Below are 16509 nucleotides of genomic sequence, written 5' to 3' on the forward strand. Positions count from 1 at the left end.
CTTTGATGAAGTGCAATCACCAAAACAACTCCAAAGCAAGAAGGGTAGGAGAGCAGTCCCTGTGTGGCTCAGTTGGTTAAGCATCCAACTCTTGGTTTTGGCTCAGGTCATGATCTCACGGTTTCATGGGTTCAAGCCCTACGTCGAGCTCTGTGCTGGCATTGTGGAGCTTGCTTGGGATCCTCTCTCTCCCTCTCTCTGCCCCTCCCCCACTCACACTGTCTCTGTCTCTCTCAAATAAACAAACAAACAAACTTAAAAAGAGGGGAGGGGTGGTACGAGAAACGTTCCTGCAGGGACACAGCCTATGCAAGAGCCTGGCAGCAGGGAGTCTGGGAAGAAGAGTGGGGATAGAGTGATGGTTAATTTTTTCTGTCTGGCATACAGAGTTCCTCCATATTTGCTGTGTCTGTGAGGGTGTTTCCAAGCAAGATTATCATCTGAATCGGTAGACTGACTAAAACAAACTGCCCTCCCCAATGCTTGGAGGCATACTCTAAATCTTTGAGGGTCTGAATAGAACCAGAGACTGCTGAAGGAATAAGTTGAGTTCTGCCTTACTGTGGCACTGGAACATTGGTCTTCTGCACTCAGACTGGGATTTATACCATTGGCTCCCCTGGTTTGTGGACCTCCAGACTTGGACCAGGACTTAAACCACTGGCTGTCCTGGGTCTCCAGCTCGTAGACAGCAGACTGTGGGACTTCTCAGCCACCGTAATAGTGTGCCGATTCCTTATAATAAATCTCTTTCTCCTATTTGTTCTATATATTCTGTTTCTCTGGAGAATCCTGACTAATACACCATTAAACAAAGGGCAACGGAGGGACATCAGTCTGGATTAGTCATCACATAACTATTTGGCATCAACCATGCTTGGGTTTAGACTCTGCCATCCCCTCAGGTGGGTGACACCACCTCTCTGAACCTCCACTTCCTCCTGCTCGTTCCTTCAGCAGAGCTGTGAGCAGCCCTCCAATACCTGCCTGCACAGCAGTTACCCCAGCTGGGTCATCAAAGCCTCAGGAGGTATTAGCTGGGTTATGGCTATTGTCCGTTTATTCACTGGTAGCATTGTAACACGAACATCGTTAAGGCAGCAAATTGTGAGGATTAAAAGCATGAGCTACAGAGCCAGCCTTCCTGAGTTCAGATCTTTTTTTTTTTTTTTAATAGGCTGTACACCCAGCGCTCATTGACATGATATAGTAACACTTCTACCTGCATCAGTCAGAATAGGCTGGAATATGCTGTGGTAAGAAATGAGCCCTAGACCTTAGTGGACTAACTCCTCAAATTTTATTTCTTGCACATAGAAACAGGCATGTCCTCCATGCCATGGCTTAGTGACCCAGTTAGCTTCCTTCATGTGGCACCTCTGTGCTTGCCTGACTCCCAGTGTTGCCTAGGCAGGAGATGAGAGCATAGAGCATCCTGTATTGGCTTTTAGATTTATTTATTTATTATATTATTATTATTATTATTATTATTATTATTTTACATCAGACAGGTAATGTGCCAACATTGTAACAAGGTTTAAGGGTGGCTGGCACATGTCACATAACAGCATAAACTTCCAATCATCACACCTATGAACTACAAAAGGATCTAAATGCTACATTTAAAAGTGACATTCCTGGGGCACCTGGCTGGCTTAGTCTGTAGAGCATGTGAGTCTGCGCTTTGATCTCTGGGCCATGAGTACGAGCCCCACACTGGGTACAGAGATTACTTAAAAAATCAAATAAGGGGTGCCTGGCTGGCTTAGTGGGTGGAGCACGTGACTCTTGATCTCAGGGATGTAAATTTAAGCCCCATGTTGGGTATAGAGATTACTTAAAAATAAAATCTTTAAATATTAAATAGAGGCACCTGGGTGGCTCAGTTGGTTAAGCATCCGACTCTTGATTGTAATCAAGGTTGTAATCTCAAGGTCATGAGATCGGACTCTGTGTTCGGCTCCATGCTAACCATGGAGCCTGCTTGGGATTCTCTCTCTTCCACTCTCTCTGCTCTTCTCCCGCTTGCATTTTTTTCTCTCTAAAAAATAAATAGGCATTTAAAGAAAATAAAAATAAATAAAACAAAATTAAAAAATAAGTAAAAGTGACACTCCCAATATTTCCATTCATATTTTATTGGCCAAAACAAGTCACATAACCATGCCTGAGGTCAAAGAAATCTGGGAGATGGTGGAAGACTTTAGTAATGCTTGCTCTACTATCTCATTGATGGTGCTGAAATTCAATGAGAAAACTCACACAAAACATTTCATTCTTCAACAAATATTTACTGAGTACCAAAGACGTGCCAGGCACTGTTCTAGGAACCAGGTACACAGCAGTGAGCAAGAGACAGAAATCCTTTGAGGAGCTAATATTCTAGTGGGAGAGAAAGACAAGGAACAGGATAAATAAGTAAACTATACACTATGTTAGCAGATGATAAATGATAAAGGCAGTGGGGGGTGGGATGGGGAGTGTGTGTGGGGGGGTGAAATCAGAGATCTGAAAGGACCTTCCTGAGACCACTATGTGTGCAGACTTGAGGCACTGAGAGGTGAGGCACTTAAGGTGCAGCTAGAGAGGGCCTTGGTAATGGGGTAGCAGCCCTCAAGTGCACCAGGGAACAGGCTGTTTGGATATGGCTGCGCTCACTTGCTGAGCCTCCCTGTCTGTGTTCAGCTGGGAACATCCAGGGTAAGCTGCCAGTAGGGCTTCTTCTCACTTTCTTAAGAGAGGTAACAGGACAGATCACTAGCATGAGGACTTTGACTTTTACCAGGAGAGAGGTACAGCCAGAGGAGGACTCAGTCAGGAGGGCCCAGTCAGGTCAGGGCCTGACTCAGGGAGTCACAGGCTCCGTCTGGCTCTGGGTGGGATGCCCACTGTGAGGGCAGGCATGGGAGCAGGGAGCCTGGGGAGGGGCTACTGTGGTGACCAGGAAGGGGAGGGTGGAGGCCTAGCCAGGGCAGGGGCAGTGCAGGGGAAGAGAGTTTAGATTCTGTTGGTGGAGTCAACAAGGTTTCCTGACAGGTTGGAGTAGGTGTGAAAGAGAGGTCGGGGATGATCTGGGGGTGTCTAGTCTCAGTCACTGGAAGGACAGGGAAGGTGGGGAGGGAGTATATTTGGGAGGAAGTCAGAAGCTTAGTTTAGGATGTGTGCAGTTTGAGACAATTATAAGACAGCACCCACCCCCCCCCCCCCCGAAGGTGAGTAGCATGCAGGTTGTAGGAGCCTGATGTCTGGGTTGAAGACAGAAATTTGGATATTAATAGCCTAGAGATGGAATTTAAACCATGCATGTGGGGCAGATCCTCTATGACATGAGTGGGATCAAGAGGAGCAAGGCCTGAGACTTGGAACTTGCCAGGATTAAGAGGTCAGGGAGACAGACCTAGGTGACAACAAATGGGATAAGATGGCAGTGTGTGTTACAAGGAAGTATAAGTTACAAGCAGGTAACAGCAAGCCTCACCTAGTCATGGGTGGGGGTGGAGACTGGGAGTGCTTCCTAGAAGAGGTGACTCCTGAGCCGACACCAAAGCCTGAGTACATACATCACCAGGCAAAAAAGGCAGGAGTGTTCCAAGTAGAGGTCACAGCCCATGCAAAGGCTGGCTGCAAGTGAGCCGCTGGAGAGGGCAGAGAGCGGAAGCTTTCCAGTCTGGCAGGGAAGGGTGCGGTGAGAAGGGAATCCGGATTAGTCATCATCAAGTTTTGGCATTAGCCAAGCCCAGGTTCACACCTGGTCCTGCCATCCTCTGTGACCCGAGGCAAGTGACCCGGCCTCTATGTTCTCTCCAAGTTCCTGCCTCATAGGCAAGTCTTGTATAGCAATTCTTTGGCTTGGCTGCAACTGCATTTTTGTCTGTTGTGATCTTGTTATCTGAGATATTATCATATTAATTACATTATTTATTTTATTTTTTTTTAGTAATCTCTACACCCAATGTGGGGCTCAAACTCATGACCCCGAGATCAAGAGTTACAGGCTCTTCCAACTCAGCCAGCTAGGCACCCCAATATTAATTATATTACAGAAGAGTCAAATACATTAAGGTAGTGGTTAAGGTTACAGGCTAGGTAGTTTATGCTCAGTTTATTTCTTTGTAAAATGGAAATACTGAATTCACCCTTTCCATAGGACTGTTATGAAGGCATATGAAGATATACATAAAGTGCTTAGGAGAGTGCTTGGCCTGTATTTTTATCAGTGTTGTCTAAAGATGAGTCAGTCAACCACCTGCGGAATCCAGGTGGGCTACAGGAGGGAACAGCATGGGTACAGACACACAAAATTACTCTTTATTAAGCGTTTAACCACTTAATTCTGAAGGGAGCTTGGGAACACTTTTACTCATTTTAAAGATTAAAGATTTTAAATCATTAAAGATTTTAAAGATTAAAAAAATCCTTAAAAAAAATAAAATCCTTGCTCAGAGCCCAAAGGATCCGTTAGGAAATGGCAGAGTCAGGATTCAAACTCAAGCTAAGCCAGACTCCAGGGAAGATTCTAAACGCTAGATTTGGGATTAAACTCCATCTGAGTAGCCCTGAAATTTGGAGGTTGGAGCCTGAGAAAGGTCTCCAAAGGAGACTTCAGTCGCTATTTTCCCGGCCAGCTTCTGCATTCCCCCCACCACTCACCCTTAACCCGCTCTTGGGAACATCTAGCCTCAAAAGCCAAGACGTGGCCAGAGGGACTCTTCCTGTGCCCGGGCCCCTCTTTAGAGATGGGAAGAATGAGGCGACACTTGGTGACCCTGACTCGGGATAAGAGGGTGCGGGATTGGAGGACGCAGAGACAGCTTTTGCAGGCGGCAAAGTCCTACCCGCACGACTGACCGCCATCCGGGCTGCTGCAGGGTCCCGGGCAAGCCTTAGCCCCCTACCCCAAATGCGGGCACTTGTCCCCGGGCTGTGGGCCATACAAAATTCAGGGTCTCCGGATGTTTTGTCGCGACAAGGCTAGGAGCCGAGTGCTAGAGTCCCTTTTCCAGCGGACCGAAAATCTCACCCGTGGCCGCGTGGAGGCTGGCTTTGGGGCGAAAACTCACACTGCAACACTAGGGTGTGATCTCGGGCACGATGACTGCAATCCCCCCGGATTTCTTCAACAGAGCCGGAGACTAGGATAAGACCTCAGAGCTGTGAAGCCAGGGCGGGGACAGAACCCACCGTCCTGGAAACCAACAGGGCGGAGCTGTGGCCGCCGCATCTCGTTTTGTGAGGCGGATCCGCATCTCGTTTTGTGAGGCGGATCCGGATCACGCACGCGCAGCTTCAATGCTGGCGCTAGGACCGCGCGGATGCATGCTTGGCCACGCCGCAGTGCTTAACCCGGTCCAGGCTGCCTGAGTCACGAGCCCCGCCCTACGGAGCCGGACGCGGCCGGAGGCCCGGGAGCAGCACAGGCGAACGGACCCGCGGACCTGTGAGCTAGGCGGTGAGCGCCCGATTTGGATTATCCCTGTGCTCTGTAATCCCGGCCCTTGCGGCCCCAGATTCCACGAGACCCTTAAATCTCGGCCTCAGGGGTCTCCCAGACCCATGATCTCAGATTTGAAGCCCCAGTCTGTCCGATCCCTATCCCGCCCCGGGGACTTTTCCACCCTCAGTTTTAGGATCTAAAATACGAGCCCTTGGATTTGAGAGGTACCCCACAAATTCTGACCAGGGTGGGATCTCCAGAACCACGATCCTTACTTAGATCCGTGTTCCCAATTCTAATGGGAACCCTGTTATCCCGGGCCCCGGGATTCACATCCACAATTTTGACCCGAGCCCACAGAACCAGCGGTGACACTGTAATCCCTCTCCTGGGAGTACCTAAACCCTCAAGCCCACATTCTGGATTTCCTAAACCCTGACCCGGAAGCCTCCGGGTCGGGAATCTCTGATCCGCGCCCCTGACCCGCCCAAGATCCCGAAGTCCAGTTCTGAGACTCAAGTCTCAGATTCGAGTGGCCAGACACGTCAAACTTGTGGCCCTCATCTTGAGAACCCCACCAGAACCGGGACCTCTACCCTTAATGATGCCTATGCATAGACTCAGTCCAGGGTCCTTCAAGCCAGACAGAGATCCTTTGGACCCCGAGGGGATTTCAAGATCCTCCTTCCCTATCCCACTCCTCCAAGAACTACCTTCCTCCGGAAGCCCAGACCCCATCCCAAATGGACCTTCAAGTCCCAGCGGGAGGATAAGTTCCCGCCCGGAGGCCTCATATTACTACCCCAAGTGCAGCTGCCAGAAATGCCTATTTTTGTGGGGAGGGAGCGGGCTCAGTGGCGATGCGGCCTATTGACCCCTTTTTTCCCCCTCAGGAATCTAAATTCGCAGCCATGTTCCTGGTTAACTCGTTCTTGAAGGGAGGCGGCGGCGGGGGAGGTGGGGGCCTGGGCGGAGGCCTGGGGAATGTGATCGGAGGCCTGATCAGCGGGGCCGGAGGAGGAGGCGGCGGCGGCGGCGGCGGCGGCGGCGGCGGAGGAGGCGGTGGCGGAACTGCCATGCGCATCCTGGGCGGGGTTATTAGTGCCATCAGGTAAGGGGGGGGGGGCCTGAGGAGGGGAGGGGCCTGGGGGAGGAGCATGTCCCACCTGCATAGATTGAGGTAGTCTGGGGACTGACCTGCATCCTTAATTAGGCTGGGCGGGGCCTGGGCTGGGGTTAGAGGAGGGCCCCTCCCGAGGGGGCGGGCCGTAGTGAGGCTAATGGCAGTTCAGGAGGCGGGGCTTGGCATGGGCGGAGTCTGACAGTTGAGGGGATATTGTGATGGGACGCGGCTGGGTTTTGGGAGGTGGGGCTTAATGGGTCTGGGCGAGGCCCGCTTCCCGCTAGCCTGGAAACGAACGTTAAGAGGGTGGAGCCAATGAGGCTGGGAGTGGCTTCATGGGAGCAAGGCTTGTCTTAGGGTTGCGGCAAGGCCGTCGTAGGTGTGTCAGTGAGGAAGTAGACGCAGAAGAGGCCGAGGCCTGATGGGATAGGGGAAATGTTCTTGAAGGGGCTGGGTCCGTCTGGGAACTGGCTGGATTAAAACAGAAATACGTCCTGGTGGAGGTAGAGCAGGTTGTCGTTAGGTGCCATTAGGCCCCTAACCTTGGCCACCCCTCGAAGGGGTGGGAACTCGTGGAGCTGGGGTGGGATGTTGGGAAGACACCGGGGTTTAGGAAGCCAGGGGATGGAGTAGGTTCCTAGACAGAAAGGACCTGAGGAGGTTAGCTAACCTGGGAAGCTGGGTTAGCGCTTCTATGAAGCAGCCCTCAAAGGGGCTGGGTCTATTGAGGTATCTGCTATAGGGCAGTGTGCTCTGGCAGGAGCGGGACCTACTGTGGGGGGCGGGCCTGTAGGTTTCCTGCCAGGTGCAACCAGGGTAGCAAAGATAGGGGTAGATGAAGACAAGGACAGATGAGGCAGGCAGAGGGGGCAGGTATGGAGAGTAGTGGTAGGGAGGTTGAAGGGTTGGGGCGTGGGGTCTGGCACTGTCTATGGAGGCCCCGCCCCTTGGTGCTAACTCCCTTACTCCTCTCTCCAGTGAGGCAGCTGCACAATACAACCCAGAGCCTCCGGTAAGCCACCCTCCACAATCAAAGACCTTGCTTCTCACTCCAAGGCCTTTTTCATCACCCATCCTTGTCCCCTTTGTCTTATAAAATTCTTCTCATTTAGTTTCTCCCTTGTTGTGTCCCCGAATTTAGTCATGGGTCTTAGCTATATCCACTCCCTCTTCACTGACCACCTCTCATTCCTTTGATCATCCAGTCACCCAGCCCACTCTGACTTTCCCACCTAGGGCTGTTCTGGCCAGGGCACCCCTCCCCCACTTGCTCTGAGATCTCCTCCCTCTACAGCCTCCACGCACCCATTACTCCAACATTGAGGCCAATGAGAGTGAGGAGGTCCGGCAGTTCCGGAGGCTCTTTGCCCAGCTGGCTGGAGACGTAAGTAACTCTGGGCTCCCATCCTTGTCCTAACTTCCATGCCTTCCTTTGGGCTGCCCTTGCATGCACACTCAACAACTGCAATATCCAAAGAATCCCCATTCTGCCTCATGACACTCTTCCCTTTTAACCATCCCCGGCTTCTCCCTACAGGACATGGAGGTCAGTGCTACAGAACTCATGAACATTCTCAACAAGGTCGTAACCCGACGTGAGTGATTGGGGTCAACACACAGGGCAGGTTTAAAGTCATGGGTGCTGGCTGGGGTAGCTGTGTCCTCTGGCCTCTGACTTTCAACCTGTCTCCCACAGACCCTGATCTGAAAACTGATGGTTTTGGCATTGACACATGTCGCAGCATGGTGGCCGTGATGGATGTATCCTTGGGGCAATCTAGAGGAAGTTTTGGATGAAGAAGGAGTTTTGTGGGAGCACAGTTGGGACAGTCAGGGTGTAGCTTTCATACCCACAATGTGGACATGCATATATATCAGAACACACATCCACTACCACACATCCAGACATGTGGCAATAAATAGTAACATCACCTGTCACTTCACAGCCATCCTGTTAAACAGGCAGAATTGTTATAGTCCATTTTATAGATGAAGAAACTGAGACTCAGAGAGAGGCAATCATTTGTCTGAAGTTATAAGTAAAGGGTAAGTTCCAGGATAGGAATTTGGACTCAGGTCTTTTAGGCTTGAGGACCCAAGCTTATTTCTTGCCTTCCTGCCTTCCTTCCTTTTTTTATTTTTATTTATTTTAGACAGAGAGAGAGAGAGAGAGCAGGGGAGATGGGCAGAGGGAGAGAGAAAATCCCAAGCAGACTCTGCACTCAGTGCATAGCCTGGGATTGTGACCTGAGCCAAAACCAAGAGTCAGACATTCAACTGATTGAGCCACCCAGGCGCCCCTCTTTTTTTTTTTTTTTTTTTAAAGTAAGCACTATACCCAATGTGGGGCTTGAACTCATGACTCTGAGATCAAGAGTAGCATGCTCTACCGACTGAGCCAGCCAGGTGCCCCAAGAACCCAAGCTTATAACTGTTATAGTTGTGCCCATATACATGTACATGTATACAAGGGCATACCCGTATACATGAAGATATGTGAAGGCATGGTCACAGGAACACATGCATGTTTACACATGGGCCAGTCATTAGCTGATCTTGGATATGTGCACGCTCAGCACATAGGGAAAATGTAGACACACATATTGTCATGTGATCACATACATGTGTTGCACAGTTACATAATCTTGGCTGTGCCATTTAACAAGGTTACTGAGCCTCTCTGTGCCTCAGTCTGCTTGTCTATAAAATGAGGTAAATGATTATGGTGACACCTGATTTGGAGCGCCACCCAAAGGTTTAGCACACTGCATAGCACTTAGTACTAAATGGTCTGTACACATTAGCTGCTACTGTGATCTTCTGTAGATTTTCATCTCTGAATCTGTTTCTTTCTCTGTGACTGGGGAATAATACTGGTAGGCCAGTGTCTTAAGAATTTAGTGAGAAAAGTAATGTTCCTGAGAAGCTTAGCACTGCCTGGCATGTGTTAGGTAACTTGATAAAGTCTTGGCTGTCATTGTTATTGAGAGTTTATCAAATACTAGCCTCTGAGCTAAGGGCTTTATCTCATTCTGTTTTTATCACAAACCCAGCGGGTGTTTATTATCACCTTTCCTTAGAATTCTAAGACCCTTGTTTTTCACATGTCCTGACATTTATGAAATTGAATTGCTATTACGAATTTTATAAATGAGGAGTTAGCAACTATTGTCAGGTAAGGAATTTATAGTTTAGAGAAGTTCAATATAATTCCCCATGGTTATGTTTAAATTAGAAATATAGGGGCACCTGGCTAGATCAGTTAGTGGAGCATGTGACTTTTGATCTTGGGGTTGTAAATTCGAGCCCCATGTTAGGTGTAGAGATTACTTAAAAGTAAAATCTTGAGGCACCCGGGTGGCTCAGTTGGTTAAGTGTCTGACTTGCTCAGATCATGATCTCACAATTTGTGAGTTCGAGCCCCATGTCGGGCTCTGTGCCAACAGCTCAGAGCCTGGAGCCTTCTTCAGATTCTGTGTCTCCCTCCCTCTGCCCCTCCCCCACTCACATTCTGTTTCTGTCTCTCTCTCTCTCAAAAAATGTTTATTTAAACATTAAAAAAATATAAAATCTTAAAAAATATATGAACTAAACTACGTATGGATAAAAAGAAAAGTAAAACCATATCCAAGGTGACATGACTGGGGTGGGATGGGAGCTAGGGTTTTAGCCCAGGTCCCCCTGCTTGGTCATTATTCCATTGCATACAGTGCATGCCTCTGGGTACAACCATCACACTATTCTTAACACCCTTCTACCAGAGTGACACCACAGGCAAGCTGGGCTTCCAAGAATTCAAGTACTTGTGGAACAACATCAAAAAGTGGCAGGTGCGTGGTAACCTCACACTCCTAGCATAGAGACCCTCAAGCCATGAAGGTGCCATGCCCCACGATGTTCAGTTGACTTCTTCCCTCCCTGTCTCCACAGGCCATATATAAACAGTTTGATGTTGACCGTTCAGGTACCATTGGCAGCAGTGAACTCCCAGCAGCCTTTGAGGCAGCAGGTACGGCTGGCAGGGACATGGTTGGACTGGGTGGGGGGATGGGTAAGACAGCCCCTAGTGCGCTGGTCTGAGGGTGAGTCCCAGGGGTGGGAGTGGGTTGGGCCTGTGGGCCTCACACCTGAGAAATGAAACCATTCTCAGGGTTCCACCTGAATGAACATCTCTACAACATGATCATCCGGCGTTACTCAGATGAAGGCGGGAACATGGATTTTGACAACTTCATCAGCTGCCTGGTCAGGCTGGATGCTATGTTCCGTGAGTGATATACCCCAGCTCTCTTCCTGGGTGGGGATTTGTTCTACCTCCTATGGGCGAGGTCTTCTCTGAGTCTGGCCCTGAGGCAAGCAGCTCCAGTGAGCGAAACACCCCCAGTTCCCACCCTCACGTCACTCACAGTCCACTGGAGGAGAGGCAAATCACCAGACAGTGACAGCTCAGAATGGTTACATTTGGGGTAGGGAAGCTCAGGGCAGAGTGATCGAGCGTGAGAGGAGAAGCTCAGGGCCAAGTGGGTTTAGATTTATGAATGGGGACTATTCATAAATAGTGGACTATTTGAACCTAGGAGGTACCCGATGCAGACTAAGGGATCAAGAGAGCTTCCTGGAGGAAGACACATGTGAATTGGGGCCTGAGGGACGAGGAATAACTCTAGGGGTAGAGGGGAGACAAGTGTTGCTTTTGGAATAACTCATGCGAAGGCCAACAAGGGAAGGTGCTTTTGGTGTTTTTTGTTGAATTCCATTCTCAATGCTGGAAAGGGGGTAGGGTGCAGAGACAAAGGCTGGGAGGGGTTAGCAGGGGCTAGATTGTGAGGGCTCTTATGACCATGATTGCGTTGAATCCTTAAGACTACCCTGAGAAATGGGAGTTACTGGCCCCATTTTCTGGAGGAGGAACCTGCGATTCAAGGAGGCAAAACTGCTTGCTCACAGCCACTCAACTAGGAAGTTGCAAAGCCAGAATTTGAACTTGGATCTGAGAGAACTGAGTGAAAGGAAGTAGAGCAGTGGGCATGGTCAGGCCATGCAGGGCTGTGAGTGTCACGTTCAGGGGTGTTCAGACATTACTGGGGGGCACTGGAGAGCTATAACAGGTTCTAGACAGAGGAAGGACAGGGCCAGATTTGGTTTTAGGAAGATCCTCTAGCCTCATGAGAGCCCAGGAAGGGCAAAGCATTAAAACCTTGGGCAGAGAAAAAGGGGCATGTATGTCAAGGACATGAAAGGGAAGGTGGGAATGGACAATAAGGGCAGATGATTCCAAAAGTCAAATATGAGAAGGCCTAAGAAATGGCTATTGGCAATAGTAACTGTAGTGAGTGCAGTGTCTGGGACACTACGTGTGTGGACACCTGAGGGTATAACTGAGTGGTGAGTGAGAGAGGGAGCACAGACAGTGTAGGCTCAGGATTGCTTAGGTTTGGCTATGGGTGGGGAACATGAGTCAGGTTTCAGGGCAGGAGTGGGGACCATACCAGACTGTAAGAGCAGGAAGAGGAGGAGAGCTAGGCCCTTAGAGGTTTATGCAAGGCTGGGGCTTGGGCAGAGGTGGGGCACAGGTCATATGGAGGCCATTATTGAGGGGGCTCACAGCCTGGGTTCCAATCCTGATGTTCCTAGGGCGCATTACTTCACATCTCTGGCCCTGTTTGAAAATGACAATCTGGGCGCCTGGATGGTTCAGTCAGTTGAGCATCTGACTTCGGCTCGTCATGATCTCTGGGTTGGTGACTTTGAGCCCCACATCAGGCTCTCTGCTGTCAGCCTGTCAGTGCAGAGCCTGCTTTTGAATCCTCTGTCCTTCCTCCACTCATGCTCTTTCTCTCAAAAAATAAATAAAACATAAAAAAAATGACACCTCACAAAATTTAATTAAATCAATTAATACATGGAAAGCACTTTATGCAGTGCTTGGCACAGAGTAAGAACTCAATAAGTGCTTGCCATTATTTTTTTCACGTGTGTGTGTGTGTGTGTGTGTGTGTGTGTGTATTATTGAGTAAATGACATCCAATGTGGGGGCTTGAACTCATGCCCCTGAAATGCTGCAGTCAAGAGTCGAATGCTCCACCAACTGAACCAGCCAGGTGCCCCAAGTGCTAGTATCATCATCTCATGATTAGTATATTTTTATCCTTTTTTTTAAAGATTTTATTATTTTTCTAATGTTTATTTACTTTTTGAGAGAGAGAGAGCAAGAGAGCATGCAAGTGGGGGAGGGGCAGAGAGAGAAGGAAACAGATAATCTGAAGTAGGCTTCACACTATCAGCGCAGAGCCTGACTCAGGGCTCCAACTCACGAGCCATGAGAGCATGACCTGAGCCAAACACAACTGACTGAGCCACCCAGCCACTCCTAAGATTTTATTTTTGAGTTATCTCCACACCCAACATGGGGCTCCAACTCAGAATCCCAAGATCAAGAGTCGCACGCTCTACTGACCGACCCGGGCTGTATATTTTTATCCTAAAAGCCAAATCCCCATCCCTTTCCTTCTCTAGGTGCCTTCAAATCTCTTGACAAGGATGGCACTGGACAAATTCAAGTGAACATCCAGGAGGTAAGAACGCCCATTCTGGGATGTGGGTGTCTGGCAGGGGACTCCCTCCTCTCAACCCCATGTACCAGCTCTGAGCTTGGACTCCCGCCCTCCTATTTTCCCAACAACCCCAGGGTCAAGGCAGAGAATGTGTCTGCTAGTATTCCGTTCTCTGCTCCTCACTCTGTGCCTTTCTCTCCCCAGTGGCTGCAGCTGACGATGTATTCCTGAATGAGAACCCCAGACCTGCCCCTCGTTGCCTTGCTATAGGAGTCCCCTTGGATTCTTCCGTCTCTCCCAGGGCTGAGCCAGTCTGCAGTGTCGCCTTCATGGGTCCTATTGGCCCACAGGTCTTTCGGTTCCCCCAGCCCTTGGCACTCGGCTTTTCAGTCAACAGCCAGGGCCCAACATGCCCCGACGTGCCATGCCCTGAGTTACCCCTGGCTCTGAGACACTCTAACACACCCTGCTCCAAGGGTTACCCCACGCCCAGCACACCCATCCCACACCCACTCCATAACCCCTCTCATGTACATGTGCCAAACCCAACAGTTATGTTGCTTCCACACCCCAAGGGCCCTTCCCTCAGTTTTGGGAGGCTCCCTCCAGTCCCTACACACTCTGGCACACCTGTTCACAGTTACTACCCTGGCCGAACTCCAGGCCATAATAGGCCCAGGCGCCCCTGTGCCTTTGTCTCTACTCTGCTCTCAGCCTGCCAGGCCCAGGAGGAAATAAAAGCACCCCAGTTGCTGCTGTCTCTGAGATCTGCCTCCTGTTTTGAGAGTTGAGTGGTGGCTCTGTCTCTATCAGGGGCAGAGGGAAGTCTAGGTCCTAGGAGGCAGGGGTGGTTTTGTCTGTCTCCCATGTCTGTCCCCAGGCCTGGATCTGCATGTTTCCTAGTCCTTTTCTTATCTATGTCTTTTTTTCTCATAGTGGATTCTAGTTGAGCCGGAGCCTCATTCTTGCTGAGATCTCTCACAGATCCTGTGGAGACTGAGACTGGGACCCATAAGCCTGGGCAATCTCTGCTTCTGCTGCAAGAGCCAGGCTCTTGGGAGGTCTCAGTACCACCCCTGGCTCTGTCCCCCAAGGCCATGTTTGCCCCCTCTCTGCTCTGTCCTGAGTGAGTCTGCCCTCAGTTGCCTCTGCCTCTGTTGTGTCATGGGCCAAACTTAGTATCTTCCTTCCCACCCTCAAACCTCTGCAGGGAGAGGGGCTGCCATCCCAGAATCCAGAGGCCTTGTCGAACAGGGGACACAACCCCAGACTCCCAGGTCCGGAGAGGCAGCCCAGGGGTGCTGTTTGGGGTCCCCAGCCCCTCAGGAGGGCTGAGAGGCAGCGGCATCGTAGGAGTAGGCTTGTAGTAGCAGTGATCCTCTAGCATGAGGGACTCCAGGCTGGGACAATGTGCTGTCCATAGTGTAGAGATTCCTTGCTGGTGGGAAAATGGGTTTGGGGGGCATACAAACAGAGGCCACGGTTGGGCTGGGTTCCCCAAGAAGCCAGCACATTTATTGATGCTTGTTCAGGTCCTGCAGGCTTCTTGTCTCACTTGTTGTGAGGGAAGGAGGCCCAGCCAAGGCAGTACAGGCTATAGACGGTGCCTAGAGAGGGAGTATGGTGACAAAGAGTGAGATCCTAATTGCTTCCCTGAACCCCATCTCAGGCTTTGAAGGCCCTGTGTAGGCTCCTTATCGCCAGTCTGGATCCTATCCCCAGATCAGGCTCCAGCTCCCTTCCTAAACTGCACTTCAGGTACAGAATCCCCTAGCCTTGATCCAGACCAGGCTTCCAGCTTTCTCCACAATTCCTGCCTTGGCCTCCCCACACCCACTCCTGGGACAGGAGCCCAAGCTCTAGGTGCTACCTTCCTATATGCCAGCGTGGACTCCTGGACGATCCCCAAACCTGGCCAGCCCAGAACCCAATCCCCCTCCCTAAGCCCCTGCCCAGTCACTAGCCCTCTCCCCAGACCTCAGCCCAGGAACCAGCCCGTTTCTCACTCCAGCTCGAGCTCCGCGCCCCCCTCCCTCCCTCCTCGCGCAGTTCAGGCCCACAAGGCCCTGCACTCACCCCCTAGACACAGGCCCATGGTCAGTCGATACAGGATGTTGTCTGTTGCCCCGCCCTTCAAGTGTACTGGGAGGTCATTGTCCGCCTGGGTGGTGGGAGCGACCAATGAGAAAGGGGTGCACGTTGCTCTGTGGATTGTATTCCCCCGGCTGCCCCTACTCGGCTCAAGGACCGAGCTTGGGGGGTCAGGGTTCTTCCCTTCGCCCGCCCCCGCTCCGCCTACCTGGAAGACTTTCTGTTTCTCAGCCACTCGGTTCTCAAAGCGGTTCCGGGCGGTTGAGCTGAAAGAGCGAACCAGTGCTTGGGAGACCTGGCAGGGGAGGGAGTGGATGGGTATTGGAAACACCTGAAAGGGCGCCCCGAAGGGGTCCAGCTGTTGGGGGGTGGGGTGAAGAGTCGGGCTTTCAAGAGGCCCGACACTGGGACGGCTCTATTCCTTGCGAGAGTCTCAAAAGCTAGATCCGAACCGCCAGCACGAGGAAAGGAAGGGGTCCCGTCAAGAAAGCCCAGAAAAAAGGGCTCGCGCCTAGAGGGTCTGACTGAGAGGTTCCCGGATTGTTTAGAGGGTCCTGGAAGAGGGGGGAGGGGGGCAGATGGGAGACTTGTTCTGCGTGTCCAAGTCCGGGGTGTTTTTGGGGGCGAGGGTTTCCTGGATTAATGGGAGGAGCCCAGGTCCCAGGAATGATCCACTCCTGGATCTGGGTGCCTAGTGGGGATTCCATACTGCCTGAGAAGTGAGGGGGAGGGGAAGCGGTGTTAAGTTCCCAGGGCCTAGGTCCGAGATGTTAAAGGAACCCTAGATGAAGGAAAGAAGCTCAAACTGGGGCATTGGGCCATGTTGGGGGTTCCCGGTTGTCTCAGAACCCCTTGGATTAGAAGGGGGGGGGTTTGAGGGTCCCAGACTGTTTAGGAGGTAGTCCCAAAGTCTGAAGGGGGCTCACGTTCCGAGGCCCCAGATCCCGGGATGTTCAGTGAGTCTCGTTATAGGGGCGAGGGCTTCCGGGTTGGGGTCCCCGGCCCAGCTCTTGGGGGCCCTCACCCGCAGGGCCCTCATTCTGCGTCCTCCTCTTCGGCCGGAGTCACCTCCCCTCTCAGCCCAAGGACACACAGGGCCCTCCCCTCCCCGGGAATTGCAGGCCACGCCCTCGGCACGCCGCGACAGCTGCTCCTGGGGTCAGTGGTACGGGGGCGGGGTGTGGGGGAAGTCGAACAAATCCGGCAGCCAGACTCGCATTTGTCCTACAGACGCGCGGAGAAGAGGCTCCAATCCCGCCCCCGTACCAAAATGTTTAAAGCATTCTCTGTTCCTTGGAATTTCTACT

The 16509-nt window shown here is 51.2% G+C and overlaps 2 protein-coding genes and 1 non-coding gene across 4 annotated transcripts; 1 reads left to right on the plus strand and 2 right to left on the minus strand.

Moving 5' to 3' along the window:
- Positions 1-1501: 1501 nt before the first annotated feature.
- Positions 1502-1609, minus strand: LOC115503592. Its single transcript, XR_003965431.1, has one exon. It is a non-coding gene; the product is annotated as a small nucleolar RNA U13 (small nucleolar RNA).
- A 3736-nt stretch (positions 1610-5345) lies between these two features.
- Positions 5346-13876, plus strand: CAPNS1 (calpain small subunit 1). 2 transcript variants are annotated; one of them, XM_030298427.2, is made up of 11 exons: positions 5346-5449; positions 6328-6545; positions 7536-7569; positions 7852-7941; positions 8095-8152; positions 8254-8318; positions 10319-10387; positions 10488-10566; positions 10708-10824; positions 13074-13132; positions 13316-13876. In XM_030298427.2, the coding sequence occupies exons 2-11, from the start codon at positions 6346-6348 to the stop codon at positions 13340-13342; spliced, it is 798 nt and encodes a 265-aa protein (XP_030154287.1). In that variant the 5' UTR covers positions 5346-5449; positions 6328-6345; the 3' UTR covers positions 13343-13876. The 2 variants fall into 2 exon arrangements, with proteins under 2 accessions (XP_030154287.1, XP_030154289.1); XM_030298429.1 differs by lacking the exons at positions 5346-5449; positions 6328-6545 and adding an exon at positions 6985-7060.
- Positions 13877-14589: 713 nt separating this feature from the next.
- Positions 14590-16283, minus strand: LOC115502751 (cytochrome c oxidase subunit 7A1, mitochondrial). The gene is made up of 4 exons (XM_030298430.1): positions 16227-16283; positions 15411-15497; positions 15188-15272; positions 14590-14718 (listed from the first exon to the last, which is right to left on the minus strand). Exons 1-4 carry the CDS (start codon positions 16239-16241, stop codon positions 14663-14665), a joined length of 243 nt encoding a protein of 80 aa, XP_030154290.1. The 5' UTR covers positions 16242-16283; the 3' UTR covers positions 14590-14662.
- Between the last annotated feature and the right edge of the window lie 226 nt (positions 16284-16509).

Source organism: Lynx canadensis, chromosome E2 (genome assembly GCF_007474595.2).
Source record: "Lynx canadensis isolate LIC74 chromosome E2, mLynCan4.pri.v2, whole genome shotgun sequence".
Taxonomy (NCBI): domain Eukaryota; kingdom Metazoa; phylum Chordata; class Mammalia; order Carnivora; family Felidae; genus Lynx; species Lynx canadensis.